Genomic DNA, 14266 nt, shown 5'->3' with positions numbered 1-14266 from the left:
AGGAATGCCACTGCAGCGAGAGTAGCCGTGCCCACCACATGCCATCCGACATTCCTCAATACCAGCACTGGCAGTCCAGGAAGTGAACGCCTTCAGCCCTGCTGTCAGTGCATGGAGCTGGTGGACAAAAGCAAAGCCAGTTTACATTCTTTATTTTCCATTCTTAGGTTGCACACATACACGCTAAGTACTGCGGCTCCCAGAAAAAGCAGAGTCAACGCCATCCTTCTAGTGTCCCACAGGGTCTTGTTTTTCTTGCAAGGACTCTTTCCTGAGCTGAACTATTTATATGAAAGCCTCTATACATGTAAAGGTTTGAGTACCCCATCCTTTCCGTCTCCATGCATTACATCCAAGATTGTTTTCAACTGCCTATTGTCACATTAGGTTCTCAGACAAAATCCTTAGCTGAAGACTGACATTTTACAACCCTAACCCCTCAGTATAGTACTGATACCTTTGATTAACACACCAGTTCTACCCTAGCAACTTGGAAGAACAATCAAGGAGCTACAGCACAAGCATAAGACCGGTTTTAACCCCATTCCCAAGTGATATGCCGTAATTCCTGGAAAGTCACCTTTTAAAAAAAAAAATTATATATTCACAGTAGCTTTCTCCCTATTTTTTGTAAAGGGCTGCTGAATGAGTAGTGCAAATAAAGAAACAGAAGTCACCAGCATATACCAGGCTTGGGATCTCTGAATTTAAAGAGTTACAAGACATCTCACGAGTGAAAGCCAAACAGCTTGATGCCTTTTCTCTCATGTTGTAAAGAAACCTTACATAAAATCAGAGGACAGTACCTCTGGCAGCTCACTCAGATCCCCTTCATTGATGTCTCCACTAATACGACGATAGGTGTCTTTTATGTAGGCTCCCACAAAGTGAAAAGCATATGCTGCTGCCAGGAGAGGAAAGAGTTTGTACTGTTGGGTTTGATAATCCAAGATCTGGGGTTCTGGTTCCCTAGAGCAAAATATAGATGAGTTAGTATGCCAGTGGTTAGCAAACTGCCATGAAGTCCTATTCAACTCTAAGCAGCTTCTCCACTTGGGTAGTACAAGCTGCATCTGTATCAAGCCAGACTCTCAAGACCATACAGCAAAAGCCTCTGGCAGGAGGAAGGCATTTTGGCAGTCAAGAATAAAACAGTGTTTTGAAACTATCAAGTGCCAAAGCAAACAACATCAGCCACTGTCCCTCTTCCCTCCAGCATTTGGGAATTTTCCTTCAGCACTTTGGCTGGTCTTCTATTTCACTGCACTTACCCTGGCTTTAGCTCAGACTGGTGTCTCACTGCACTATAGCGGATGGCAATGGTACAAGCCCGGGACAAGGAGCGAGCTGAATCGCCTACAATGAGGGATCGGATGAACACCATGGTCCCATAGGTTAGCTTGTCACTAAGTGGCTTCACATAGGTGCCATCTGGTTCAACCTACCAAAAAAACCACAGTCTGTTGATTTTTAAAGTTTCTTCCCTTTTACACATTCACATCAAGTGCTAAACTCATCAAGTAGCACTTTCAAGCAACCTACAACCTTGTCAGTACACTACTCGACCACACAACAGCATGTGAAGGGTCCATTTCCATTCAGCATATGCTGAAATTCACCGCTTTACCTGGGCATATTTCATCAGCATGTTTTCCCGAGGAATTCTGAAGTTGTCCATTTTCAGGTAGCCATTATCCATTTCATCAAAACCAAATTTTGGGCCGATGTCACCCACTGTAATACCTGCCACAAAGACAAAGCAACTTGCATTAAGAAATAGGAACTAAACACCACAGGAGAGGTTCATGCCTTCTCCAATAAAGAGACTGCTTAGTTTTCTAGCAAGTCCTGGCATTGTTAGGAGTAACAGCTAATGAGGACCTTAATCTCTTTGATAGCAAAGGGGACATCAAACATGGGGATCTCCACAATTTACATGCAGTCCTACTATCCAGTCATGGGGGGAGCTGTCTCTAAAGATCATCCAGCTCACTTCTAGCTAGAGAATGATGAAAGGCATTCTTTCCCTTTCAGAAAGTAGAAGGACATGCTGCCTCAAAGAATGCATAACTGGGAAACACTGGGACAGAATCAAATCCCAAACTAACCTTCACATTGGAAGTGTGACATGAAGATGATTTAATGATAGTTCGGTCATAAGACAGACTCCTTTAAGCCCTGTGACCTACCATCCACTCACTGAAATCAGCTAGTGAAGTAAGTCACGTACATTAACAAGACACATATAGCTGGAGAGAAACAGATCTAGCATATTCCATGAGTACTAAACCCTTAACATTAATTTTTACCTGGCAAAGGTTCATGGGTGCCCAGCTGCCGTATGGGAACAATGAAGGCATGCAGCCCTTTGCACTGGCCCTGAGTGTAAAGCTGTGCCAGAACAATGGCATGGTTCGACGTCTTTCCAACTGCAAAAGGAGTCAGAAGGAAAAAAACAGTCACCATACCTATATACACAGAGTCTCTCTCCTTAAAGCAGGATCTGAGACTACCTTAACCACATCACGTGTTAGAAAACCAGACTTACAACACTGGTTATCATCCAAATTCTAAAGCTAGACAGTGTTGCTCAAGTCAGTGAAAGCTGCACAATACCAAGTCCTTGGCAAACCTATCAGTGGAGCTAAAGGCAGTATAAAGACTTTTATACAACTGATCAAAAATTACAACAAATCCATACAGTGTGAATGATTCTGAGAAACAATTCAGAGCACACAGATAATCCAAAGTTTTCATAGGCTCTAGTAAGTCTCTTTCTTGTTGTGCAAGAGTAAATGCCTTTTGGCCAACTTTTTGGATCAACTTTCAGTCACCGTTCTGTAGATACAATACACATGACATCACCTCCCTAAGTTTTTCCATACATCTTCCAGATTTAGACACACAGTGGTGCACTTACGTCCACCCGGCCACCACTTAATGGAGGTCACAGTGGGGCTGTTGAGGATGAATTCCTGGGTAGCAGGGTCATAAGTAGCTGTAGTTTCTAGACCCCGAAGATGAGTTCCTGAAAATAAGCAAACACATTGTTTTGACAGAAAGTCAGTCACAAAACAGAGACAAGGACTGAACTGGACAATGGAAAGTTGAACTCCAGTAGTAACGTACAAATTCTAACTTTGCTTTTAGGCTACATAAAGGACTAAATATCAATCAATTAATAACAAGTGAGAGTCAGACCATACTCTCGGACTTGAAGCCAATTCTCAGAAAACACATTTTTTTTCCTCAGTGGTCTAAGACTAGTTTTCCAAGCACCTCCAATCTGACCCCTTTTTGCTATTACACACCAGAAGCCCTTTCTCAGTTAAAAAGTTCCACAAAAACACGCTCACTTGGATCTCACTGAAACTGCAATCTGATTAAATTGCAAAATAAAAATCATATACTTTTCAGTCACAAGATGAAATAACCAGTGCCCATCATCTCCCATCAGGCCTACATCCTCCTCACTTGATGGAACAGTTTCTCCAAAATGAGATCATCCATAGCTCCAAGACAGCAAGTAATGGCATGCATATGCTAGGGTACTGATGCAGATAGATTAAGAGACTGCAAAAAGATGAAGGCAACAATTCCAGGAACAGTCTTTGTCTTCTGCCCCCAACTCTCTAGTTCACACACACCTGTCTCAGTAGTGGCATTGTCCCTGTCCATACATTAAAAAAAAATTCACCAGGCCTACTCGCTTACACTAAAGCTGTGAACACTCCTGATGGTCTGGACTGACAGAGCCAGTGACTCTGCACAAGATCTTCAACATGAAAAAGGATATCACCTCGATGCAACCACGTTCCCAAAGCATGGAGTTAATGGTAGACTTCCACAGGCAGTTTAACACAGACTTACTTTGCTGGTAAAGGATCTTCAAACCTCACTAGTTGCAAGAGATTCTCCAGAGACTTCCAGTTACTTTATGCTTCGTACAGTCTCTACATTTCTCTTCAGCACAAAGGTGAATCCTGCTCATTTTTAGAAAATAATTCTCATCTGCAACTCTCAGATGTCAAAATTAAAGTTTCCCAAGGCATAAGATCCTCCCTTTGAAACTTGGATTAAAAGTGTTGCAGTCACAATACTGCTGGAGTTATCAAAATCCATTTCAAAGCTTGAAAGCAAAGGAACAGCAACAAAGAACAAAGTCTACTTCATACAGAGAATTAAAAAAAATAACGGTCCAATTAAAAAGAACACACGGGAGTGAACTAAGAAACTGGGGGAATAAAGCTCCCCATAAAACATGAGCGTTGGAACCAAGTCATCCACATGTTCTCTGATCCAAGGTCAGTCCCAAGGTGACACGCAACTCTTATTTTTGGCATCTCTTTCAGTACCTTAAAGCTCTGTCCTTTCGTCTTCACACTGAACGTTAAGTGGAGCAAAGCAGAAATCACACTGGAAAGAATGGTAAGTGTAGGAATGAACAGATGTCAAACTGACATCAGCATAGCCATATGCACTAATCTATACTGGTTTGAATGGCACAAGAGGAGCACTTAGGATGCTCATATATAGAACTATAGACATCAAACTCTCCCATAGGAGGAAGAAAAAGTGTAAGCAGCATGTGGCATAATAATATGTTAAAAATTTCAGAGGCAGTCCACTTTCCTCTATAGCCACAGCAGCACGTGTAAAGACTGTGGGGCAAACACACACCATTTTTCCCAGGCAGGGGAATCCTTTGTACATAAAGCCATTCTTAGAAATAGCATTTAGCGAATGTACTGTACCATGGCCCATTTCAGTCTGGGCATAAGTGCCAATGATCTCCAGGTTCCAGGCAGGCATGAAGAAGCGATCCTGCTGCTCTGGGGTTGCCTGGGTGAGAAGGGTGGGGAGGAACATGCCCAGATGAAGGTCCAGAGGCTCAGGCCGTCCACGATGAACAAAGCTGTGAAGAAGTGTCATGGGATGGGAGTGTGAAGGGAATGTTAGGGGAAGGAAGCAAACACGAGGATTCATGGTGGAGATTCAGGAAGAGACAAAAAGAAAAAAAAAAATGATTCACATGTAAATCAAAATTCAGTAAGTGTATTTTAGAAAGCCAGAGCACTGTCCTCTTCTCAGGCCTGAATAATAAGAAATTACACTTACTCTGAAATAAACATGCTGCAATGCATTGCTTTCTAATCATACATAAAATGCATTTACAACATTCTCCTATTTTTGATGCACCATGATTGATTAAAAAAATAATTAATCCAAACCAAAAGAATGACCAAACCATCATCACGGTTTGGAAACTAGAGCATCTCTAAGTTAAACGGGCCGAGTCAGAACATTATTTTGTTGAAAGTGCGATCTGGCTGGCTGAAGCAAGTCTTCACCCAGAGATATAAAGTCCACTTTTTTTCCCAATGATCTGAGGTTAGAACATGGTAGAAATCCCAGTTTATCCAGCTGAGTGAGCTAGATTTTCACTGAACTTTCTCTTTTTTAAAAAGGAAAGTCCTAGCTGTCTGTATTATCTACTCCACTTTTTTTTAATTAAAGATCAGACACAACTAGCATGCATTACAGTCCAGCTCAACTCCTCCAATTTTTCCTATTTTTTAAAAGCTCTCTTAAAAGGACAGTGCTCTGCATGTGTCAAAGTTGTGAACAAAAACAATTAGGCAAGAAAGCCAACACTTTTCAACCTGGAAATCACCAGCACAGAATCTCTCGAATTAAACATGTTTCATTACAACTACTCTTCCTCCAAGTTCTGTCAAACAGTCTATTAAGCTTTTTGATATAAAGAATTAAATGCTTCATTAAATCTTTAAATACTGATAGCTTTGAGTATTAAAATAGTGGGGATATAGATTGAGGATCAGTACCTTCTGTACAAAGGCTGTCCATCTGGCACATTTATGTATGAAATAATGTAATTTGTCTTTACCAGCAATATATAGTTAAATGAGATATTCATTGTGGAAAGAGCACTGCTCTGAGCTTAGCTCAAGCTCAGCTGGCACTCTTATCAAAGTGGGAAGGGTGCATTCTTATGTTACCTTTAAACACATTAATATGAACTAGGTCTATCTCTAGAGCTTCCCAAGAACTGTAGTTCTTTTCTTTGATATTCTCAGGCACTCACAAGTAAATTCAACCATCTAATAAGGTCAGTAGCAATGTTTTCTAAGCTTTTCAACTGAATAGTGACCAAGCTCAACAGGAGGCTAATGAACTAATCAGGAATACCAGATTTTAAGCAAGTTCAGTACTGATGAGAAGTACACAACTGACAGTCAAAGACTGAAAGAAAATACTTATTTACTAAAACCAGGTAGAAACACTACGGTATTTCCATTACTCCTTTTTGTTTCCTTTTCAGCCCTGTGCTATTTGTGCTTTTTCTTTATTTTTTCAAGAGACTTATTCACTACAGAATAGGTGGAAATCACCACAGGCTATTGAGTAGGTACTTCCTAAGACAAAACTGAGTAACTACTCATCCAGTTTACAATTCAATAACCCAGAGGTCTGTTTCCCCATCACTAGTTTCTAATCATCAGGATTAAATTAAGCAGATCTCAGTAACAACTACTGCAGAAGCTTTACTGACGAAGTCATTAGATACTCAACCGGAATGCCAAACGATTGCATTTTAATTATTCAGCATGGATAGGATATTTACCACGCTATCACCATATTAGTTCTATTAAGTGTCAAAACACTAATTTTGCCATCAAACCACATGAGAACTATAAGCAAATCAGATCATCACCAGGCAAGAAAGTGCAATGATCTAATGTGAAATAGTAAGTAAAACAAATCACTTCGGTGTGGATGTGTGTCTGATTTAAAGAAGTTGGTGTAAAAAAGCAAACAAGGTCAGCAGGCATTTAGTGTTGCCACCCAGATGTGTCTCAGCTTCTGGTGTTGAGCTAGGTTTGCTCACTCCATCTCTCCCAAGCAGAACAGACGACAGGATTTCTTCCGTTGCGTCTTCTACAAACGTTTCAGCTACCATGAGTAGCTGTAACTGAACAGCCAGGCAATTGGCATTACCATTTAACTTTTGCAATTGTCCAGACTTGTACATATCATGCTTTCCAAGTTTAGATGCCAGCACAAGCACTGGAGTCTTTGGTTTGTTAAAACTAGTCTTGCTGGTGTTTAACAGCCATAACTCCAGGTTCTGGGCTAAAAGACTGTTTTCTGATCCATTACATGTTCTTCCATTTGAAGAAGTGAAAGTTGTTTTCAACAATAGTAGGAATAAGATGTTTTTCTTCTTTGAAACCAAGGTCTTTCCATGAAGTTGTACAGCTGCAATGGAGTAGCACCTGGAAGAAAAGTGCTTGGGGCAAAGCATACCTTACTTTCAAAAACAAAAATGCATAATCTCACCATGCTACACTGCATCTAAAGGCATACTTTTGACCTGTTTATGCAGGCCAGTCATGCACTAAGAACTGCAAGATATGCATGCCCCAAATTCAGGCAAAAATTAAAACCACAGTTCTGTTGACTGACATGTTCCAACCAGTTCAAGTGAAATCAGACTCCCAGGGCTTACAACACCCTCCTCATCTTAAAACAAAGGTAAACAACTACAAAGTCAGTGATCAGCCAAGAGGTGCATTCTGGTAACTCTGTGATTGCTAGGATGCGAAATGAAGCAGCTGTCTGGCTATAGGGCAGGAAACATCAACGGTTAACCAAACTGTTTTACCTTTCCCCTTTTAGATTTACCTAGGGAGCATCATCAATTTACAAACTGGAGTTACAGAAAAGAGGTTACCCATTGATCCCTGAAGGGAACTAACCATGTCCCATTTCGGTTTGGGCGTAGGTGCCAATTATCTTGACTCCATGGACCAGAGGCAGCCATTTCTCCTTCTGAGCATCAGTCGCTTGGGTCTCTAAGGTATTTTGAAACATGCTGAAGTGGAGACCAAAAGGTTCAGGAAAACTGCCCAAGCATGTTCTACAGGAGAGAAATAGAGGGATCTGGATCTCAGTCTTACTGTTACTGTGATCCTGAACGGCTTTTCTCCAACTATAGCATAAGATAAATAATCTTTTTGCCTATTTCAACCTTTTTTTGTCCCACAAGCAACCTCCAAATATGGAGGCATCAGAGGCAATGCTAATGGGAAAATAAATGTTTCTTTCAGGCATTTTTATTCACCCTATGAATCCTGCTGTTGCTACGTTACTGGAAAAAATACTACTCCACAAAGATTCATGGGGAACTTAAAACTGAGGACATGAAAACCAAGTTATTTTCTCCCCTCATCTCTCAGGCTTGGGGGGAATAAATAGCACTACTGCTAGTAGCCTAGAATTAGGCCATATTAGATAGAAGCACTGTGTATTGAAAAGGACGAGGCTTCTTAGGTGTCCAAGTGCTTTTCAGAAGAGCTCCGTATTAACTGTAGCTGCTTCTATCAGCTGTGAGATCAGGAACTGACCTTCAATTAAAATTACTGTTAGAGGCTAGCGCTGGATGGAATAGAAGGAACATCAGACATTTTAGGTGTGCTTCATCAAAACAGAAGTTATTTCATGAAAGAAAGCTCTATTGACTTAGTAGCCACGATGGCAAGCAAAGTACATTCCCAATTAAAACAATCTCCAGAACATAAACATGCTAGAAAGTTTCACTGTGTAAAAGCTATGTAGGAAATGACAGCATCTTCCCTTCAACATTCTGCAGTCTGAACAGTTTTTCGTCTTCCATCTACTGTACGCAAATGCTTATTCTATCCAAACTTGAAGATGGAGGAAGAACAAGTGCTCCGCATGAATACCTACACGCAAGATCATTCCCAGCTGCCCAAGATACCTACAAGGAAAATATATTCTTCCATCGCGAAGTATTAATACTTGCCCAGGGAGCACATTTGAGAGTTTGTTACCAATGCAGATCTGCACCGCGTAGAGGATGCTATGCATATCGTTTGTCAAATTACAGAAGCATTTGTGATTGGCATTTTACATCATGCCTGGAATGAGTGTCCGGGAGCAGAGTGTAAATAATTAATAATTCAAAGCCAGATCCCTATGTACCATGAAAGTCAGCCACAGGGTGAAAGAAACTGCATGTTGAAGACGCTTATTTTAAATGGAACAGTTTTTAAATGGAAGAGACTGAATGAGACATTGACTCTTCCAGGAGCAAAACTATTACGATCAAGTACTCTAATGCTGGTGATTAATGTCATAACTGTGCTTTAAGCTGGTGTGAGTGCAGGCACAGTGTCTAGAGTTCTTAGAATCGAGGCAGACAGTTCTCTTCCCAGAAAATATTCTATTACAATGAGGGTGGCAAACCACTGGCACAGGTTGCCCGGAGACATGGTAAACGCCCCATCCCCAGAAACATTCCAGGTCAGGTTCGATGGGGCTCTGAGCAATGTGCTCTAGTTGAAGATGTCCCTGCTCACTGCAGGTGGTTGGACTAGATGGCTTTTACAGGTCCCTTCCAACCCAAACTATTCTATGATTCTATTGCCTACAGCAGCACACTTACAAAGCTGAAGTTACCAGGGTGACCAAGGGCCTAAAAATGCTACAAGGACAGTGAGACAGAATATCTTTCATCATTCTTGTGGTTTCCTATGTGGGTTCTTCTTTTAGTCCAGGACCCATATAGCTATAGAAGCACCCTTTACTTCCTCACTGCCTATAGCACAATTACTGTGCATCTGTTCCTTGGGCCCAAAAAAGAACAAACCTACAGGGAGAAAATGAGTGCTGACTTTGAGATACACCGTTTCAGGGCAGCTTGGGAAGAGCTTGAACAGGTCTTTGCGTATTTTCAGGACCCATTGAAAGATCTTGTGAAAAAGGTGCAGCACGTGCTTTGCTGCCAGAAAAATCAGGTCAGACACTGCTTCTTTGAAGATAATGCTCCAGAAAAAATCATCTTAAAGGTCACACCAGTAACTGTCACTGCCTATCAGTGGTAATCGCAAGCGTCAGATATTCCATGCCTAACTAGCACCCTTTTTGATAGCAGTAAGAAGAATGACATTTTGCAAGCAGACACTTTTACAACATCCCTATGTCAGAAGGTCATACTATTTCACTGATTAAACCTGCAGCATTAAGAGCTTCTTGCAGCAAAGGTGAAAGCACAACTGAAAGCTAATTTACAGCAGAAACTTTTCATCTCTGCAAACTCCACATCGAATGTTTATGATTTTCTTAACATGCCTCTTAGCAACTTGAATGGCAAGAAGAGAGAATCCTGGTTTCCTCATGACACAGAGCAAACAGAAGTAGTGCTAGCTGTGAAGGGAGGAAGAACAGGTTTTCTTTCCTTCTTTTTCTTTCTCTGAACTCTCATTCCTACCCCTCCCAATTTCTACATTCCCAGTTGGCATTTCCTCACTACCTATACAGCTTGTTCTCCAAAGGCTGCATTGTGTAACTGTTCAAGAACTTCGCTACGTCACGACTGAATGCAATTAGCACTAGCCATTTGATCAATGACCAAGGATTGTTGGACTGAAGCCAGACTTGCTACGACAATCATTGAGTCAAGAGGGCTGCAGTTCCAAATCCACTTACAAGAGAAGGATATGTAGTCATACGCTACTATGGCAATATAGATCTTCCCAGATTTCACAGCAACCAATACCACGCACATAGTAAAAGGCACTTCTATTTGACAGGTGAGTTTGATAGCGTATCTACCAGCGAACAGAGTACAACAGAAGGAAAGTCTATGTTTTCAGCGACTCCAAAGGTAAATAAATGAACAACTGCAAAGACATTCTCAGGCCACAAAACTGAGTCACAGAATAGGGTCATTTACTTCAAAGCAAAAATCTGCAAGCAAACTTTTCTAGCTTTTTGCAGTTCTTGAGGTAACCCTCTCAGGGAAGAGCACAAAGAGTCACCCCAGTAGAGACAGAGCAGGAGGTATGTCTGACTGCTTACTGGGCTTCGGGGTTAAGAAGTGCTGTGGTAATAAACTCCTTTCCTAGCTGCATCAACAAAAAACAAGTCAGACTCATCCAGTCCAAATTAATTTAGTAGTGGCTAGTAGGGCCCCTACTACAGTTTTTCTGGTTTGATTTGCTGAAAGCTACTCCGGGTTCTAACTTCAGTGTAAAAATGACAAGTAAGGACAAATTCTCATAGGGAAAGTGCACATTCATGCAATGCTTATGAAGAGGAATCATCTGTTGATTTTGCAGCGCTCAAATCTTCTCTTTTGTGACCCACTGTCTCCCAGCTGTTTTTCACTTCTTCATGTAATCCTATTTTCCTCAAAAAAGGTTATTTAAACTTGAAGGTGCAATAAAACTGACCAGATTGCTCTCCTCAGAGCTGTGTAGCATAACACATCTGAACAACTTTCCATTTTTCATGCTGACTTACATTTTGCTGCAGCTAGATCATAAAAGAAATCTTAAATATTGGCACTTCAAGAGCTGTAGTCACAGCAGCAACTGCAGTGTTGACACATGTTAAGACACTGAAAGAATTGACTAGATGAGAAGCAATTAAAATGGCTTCTAAATATATTTAATAGATTCCCTTATGTTTTGGAGTCCAACAAAGCCCTTGCTGAAACAGAAAGGAGAAGCATTCAGTTTGTCACAGCAGCAACAACTGTTTAAGCATATCTCCACGGCAGCTGAAGGAAGCAGCATTTCTCCCCACCTATTCACAAATCAAGCTATAAAGTTGGTCAGTCATGGTACAAAGCTACCTAGTGAAGTTCTGGTAGTATACAAAAGCTACAGGAAAGCAACTAGCTCAAAATTCTCAAAAATGGCATATGTAAATAAATGTCCCTGCTGTTTGGGGATAATCGCAAGGTGTGAGTGATTATTGGCAAAATATCTTAAGCTTCCATGTGTACAAATCTGATGGTCAATCACAGTAAATACAACTTGACATCTGAACCAAGATCTAAGCTTTCACCCATGTAAAGTTAAGAATGGCTGACCTCCCAAATAACTTTATAGAAAGACAAAACCAGGGTCTATCATTTGACTACTTCAGAAAAGTCCTATTTTCATAAAATGTTGTCAGTAATGCTACCAAAAGACAGCATTTACATTGCAAACTTCATTGAAATTTGCTAGCTGGTATACTGGATAGACTTCTCTGAAGTTTTTCCATAAAAATAATTGAAGAGACTTCCCTATCACCTCCAACAATCCTTGCGTAGGAAAAATTAATGATTAACTTTGGCCGTGCAGCACCTGAATAAGCTAAATATAGTCGCTGAACTTTGTTGTTATCATTGTCCACCAATACCAATTTTCAAAAAAACATTTACATTACTTCCACAAGAACCTTCATGACACAGGTCGGTGTAGACCAATTACTTTGAAATTAAAGCTAGAGCAGACAAAATTATTTCAAGTAAATAGTCCCAATATTCATGCCCTAAGGCCAATGACAACTCTTCTATAAACGCAGACAGAGGAGGCTTGTGATTCTACCTGTATATTATTTAATGTGGAATGTTCATTTAATGTGCCAGAGGATCTATTCATGGTATTACATCCAGATTTCTAGAGCTGTGCAATCTCTCTGTTAAGCAGTTTCTCTTTGATTATATCAGAATAAGTTTAATAGAACTAAGGGGAGAAATACATGAAGTCAGGAATTAAGGTCCCTGCAAGCTGGAAGGAATAAAACTCAAGATGTAAAGATGGTTTTATTTTTATTAACTCAACCCAAGGGTAATACTATCAGGTAAACAAAAGGTTAGATACAATGAAAGGCCTGTAAGTCAAAGGGAACTACTATAGCACCAGGAGCCTGGAGGAGGGAGACTGGACAGATAGTTATAAACAAGAACTTATAAGCCATCTTGGAACATTTTCAAGTATGCCTGTAATGCAACTTTATTAGGTCTAAGTGCAAAGTGAAGTAATCCGCTTTAAGAGATTTCACTAGAAGCTGCAACCTCATCAGATCTACTTTGAATATAAATAATTTCAGTATATTTTTTATTCCTTTTTGGGGAAAAAAAAGTTAAGACTAAGTCACATTTTTAACTTTCTGCACCATATATAATAAAAGAGCTGTAATTATTAATGGTGCATTTTAGTAGAAAATCTAAGAAAACACAACATTCAGGAAACCAGGGTTTCAGCTGAAATTCATTAAAGCAAAGACTTCAGTGGGCTTTCGTGCAGGTCTTTAGCTTCCCTTGGGCAGCAAACATATGAAAAAAGCACACCTCTAATGTCCTTCTGATGATCAAAGTATAGAGAAGAAGAAAAACTACAGCTAGGTACCTTTTAAACCAGTAGATCTCCTCTGGATCTGCAATTCCATACTCTCTTAACTTCATCACCATCAAAGCACTCTTCCTGATGGCTTGTTCATAGCGTTGGCTACGGGACAGGAAGTTCAAATCCTCGTGCTGGAAGTCAGGGTCATTGATAACTAAGGCCTCTGGGGACAGAGCAGAAGAGGAAAACAAACTCAGTTTCCACAAACCTCAATAGACAGTGGGTGAGAAAGAATTCAGCATTTTGTTTGTTGTACCTCAAGGTACAGATAACAGGAAGTTAAAAATAAAATTAGAAGTTCATGAAATCAGAAAGAAGTCAAAGCTCTTGGAAAGAAGGACTCTAGGAACAGCACACTCTCCTATTCCACATAAACAGCATTTTAAGTTAGGAGCACTCCGGACTTGGCAGGAGGTTAATTCACTGGTGTAAGACCTGCAGGCCCCTCAATAAAGAGTCTCAAACCCTTAAACAGCCACCGTTTCTGCTGGATCTGACTGCCTCATGAGCTTCGACCCCCATACACCTCCTTGCAGAAGGGCACAGCTATTATCCCTGCTACGCCAACTGGAAACCGAGGTACCCAGAGGCCACTGACCGTCTCTGTCCCTTCTGGCACACAAGTTACACAACACTGGCCTGTGACAGTCCCACCCCGGCTCAGGCTGGGAAAACGTCAAGAGGATGGAGGCATTTCATTGATCTCACCTATCACGGCAGCAGTGGGCGAGAAACGGATCGTATTTGTACTGTTGGGCAAGAGTGCACTAGGAAGGAAAAAGGAGGGGGAGGGCCCAAGAGGAATGCCCGTGGGAAGCTGCCTCTCACCCTCCGGAGGGAAGGGGAAGGACAGACGTAAAGGACATTGCTCTATCAGGGTGACTCCAAATCTTTCCTGGGAAGGGGAGATTATGAGGGGGATCAGGGACGTAACACTGCTACTGCTCCCCTGTAACCCATTAGGCAAAAATCCCTTCTTTCAGGCAGCCCCCTCTGCCTGCAAACCCTCTCCTCACAGCCTTCCCTCTCCCTAAAGCCTC

The 14266-nt window shown here is 41.1% G+C and overlaps 1 protein-coding gene across 1 annotated transcript in view; it reads right to left on the bottom strand.

Moving 5' to 3' along the window:
- Positions 1-14121, bottom strand: part of LOC104623890 (peroxisomal acyl-coenzyme A oxidase 1-like) — a gene marked incomplete at its 5' end in the record, with an annotated part of 17748 nt that extends 3627 nt beyond the window's left edge. Inside the window, 9 exon segments of the mRNA XM_010291105.1 lie at positions 1-117; positions 807-969; positions 1272-1441; positions 1628-1743; positions 2310-2429; positions 2921-3028; positions 4755-4915; positions 13230-13389; positions 13935-14121. Of these exon segments, the coding sequence (XP_010289407.1) occupies positions 1-117; positions 807-969; positions 1272-1441; positions 1628-1743; positions 2310-2429; positions 2921-3028; positions 4755-4915; positions 13230-13389; positions 13935-14121 (1302 nt within the window).
- Between the last annotated feature and the right edge of the window lie 145 nt (positions 14122-14266).

The sequence above is a fragment of the Phaethon lepturus genome, unplaced genomic scaffold (genome assembly GCF_000687285.1).
Source record: "Phaethon lepturus isolate BGI_N335 unplaced genomic scaffold, ASM68728v1 scaffold49407, whole genome shotgun sequence".
Lineage (NCBI taxonomy): Eukaryota > Metazoa > Chordata > Aves > Phaethontiformes > Phaethontidae > Phaethon > Phaethon lepturus.
This window is presented reverse-complemented; position numbering and strand designations above follow the sequence as displayed.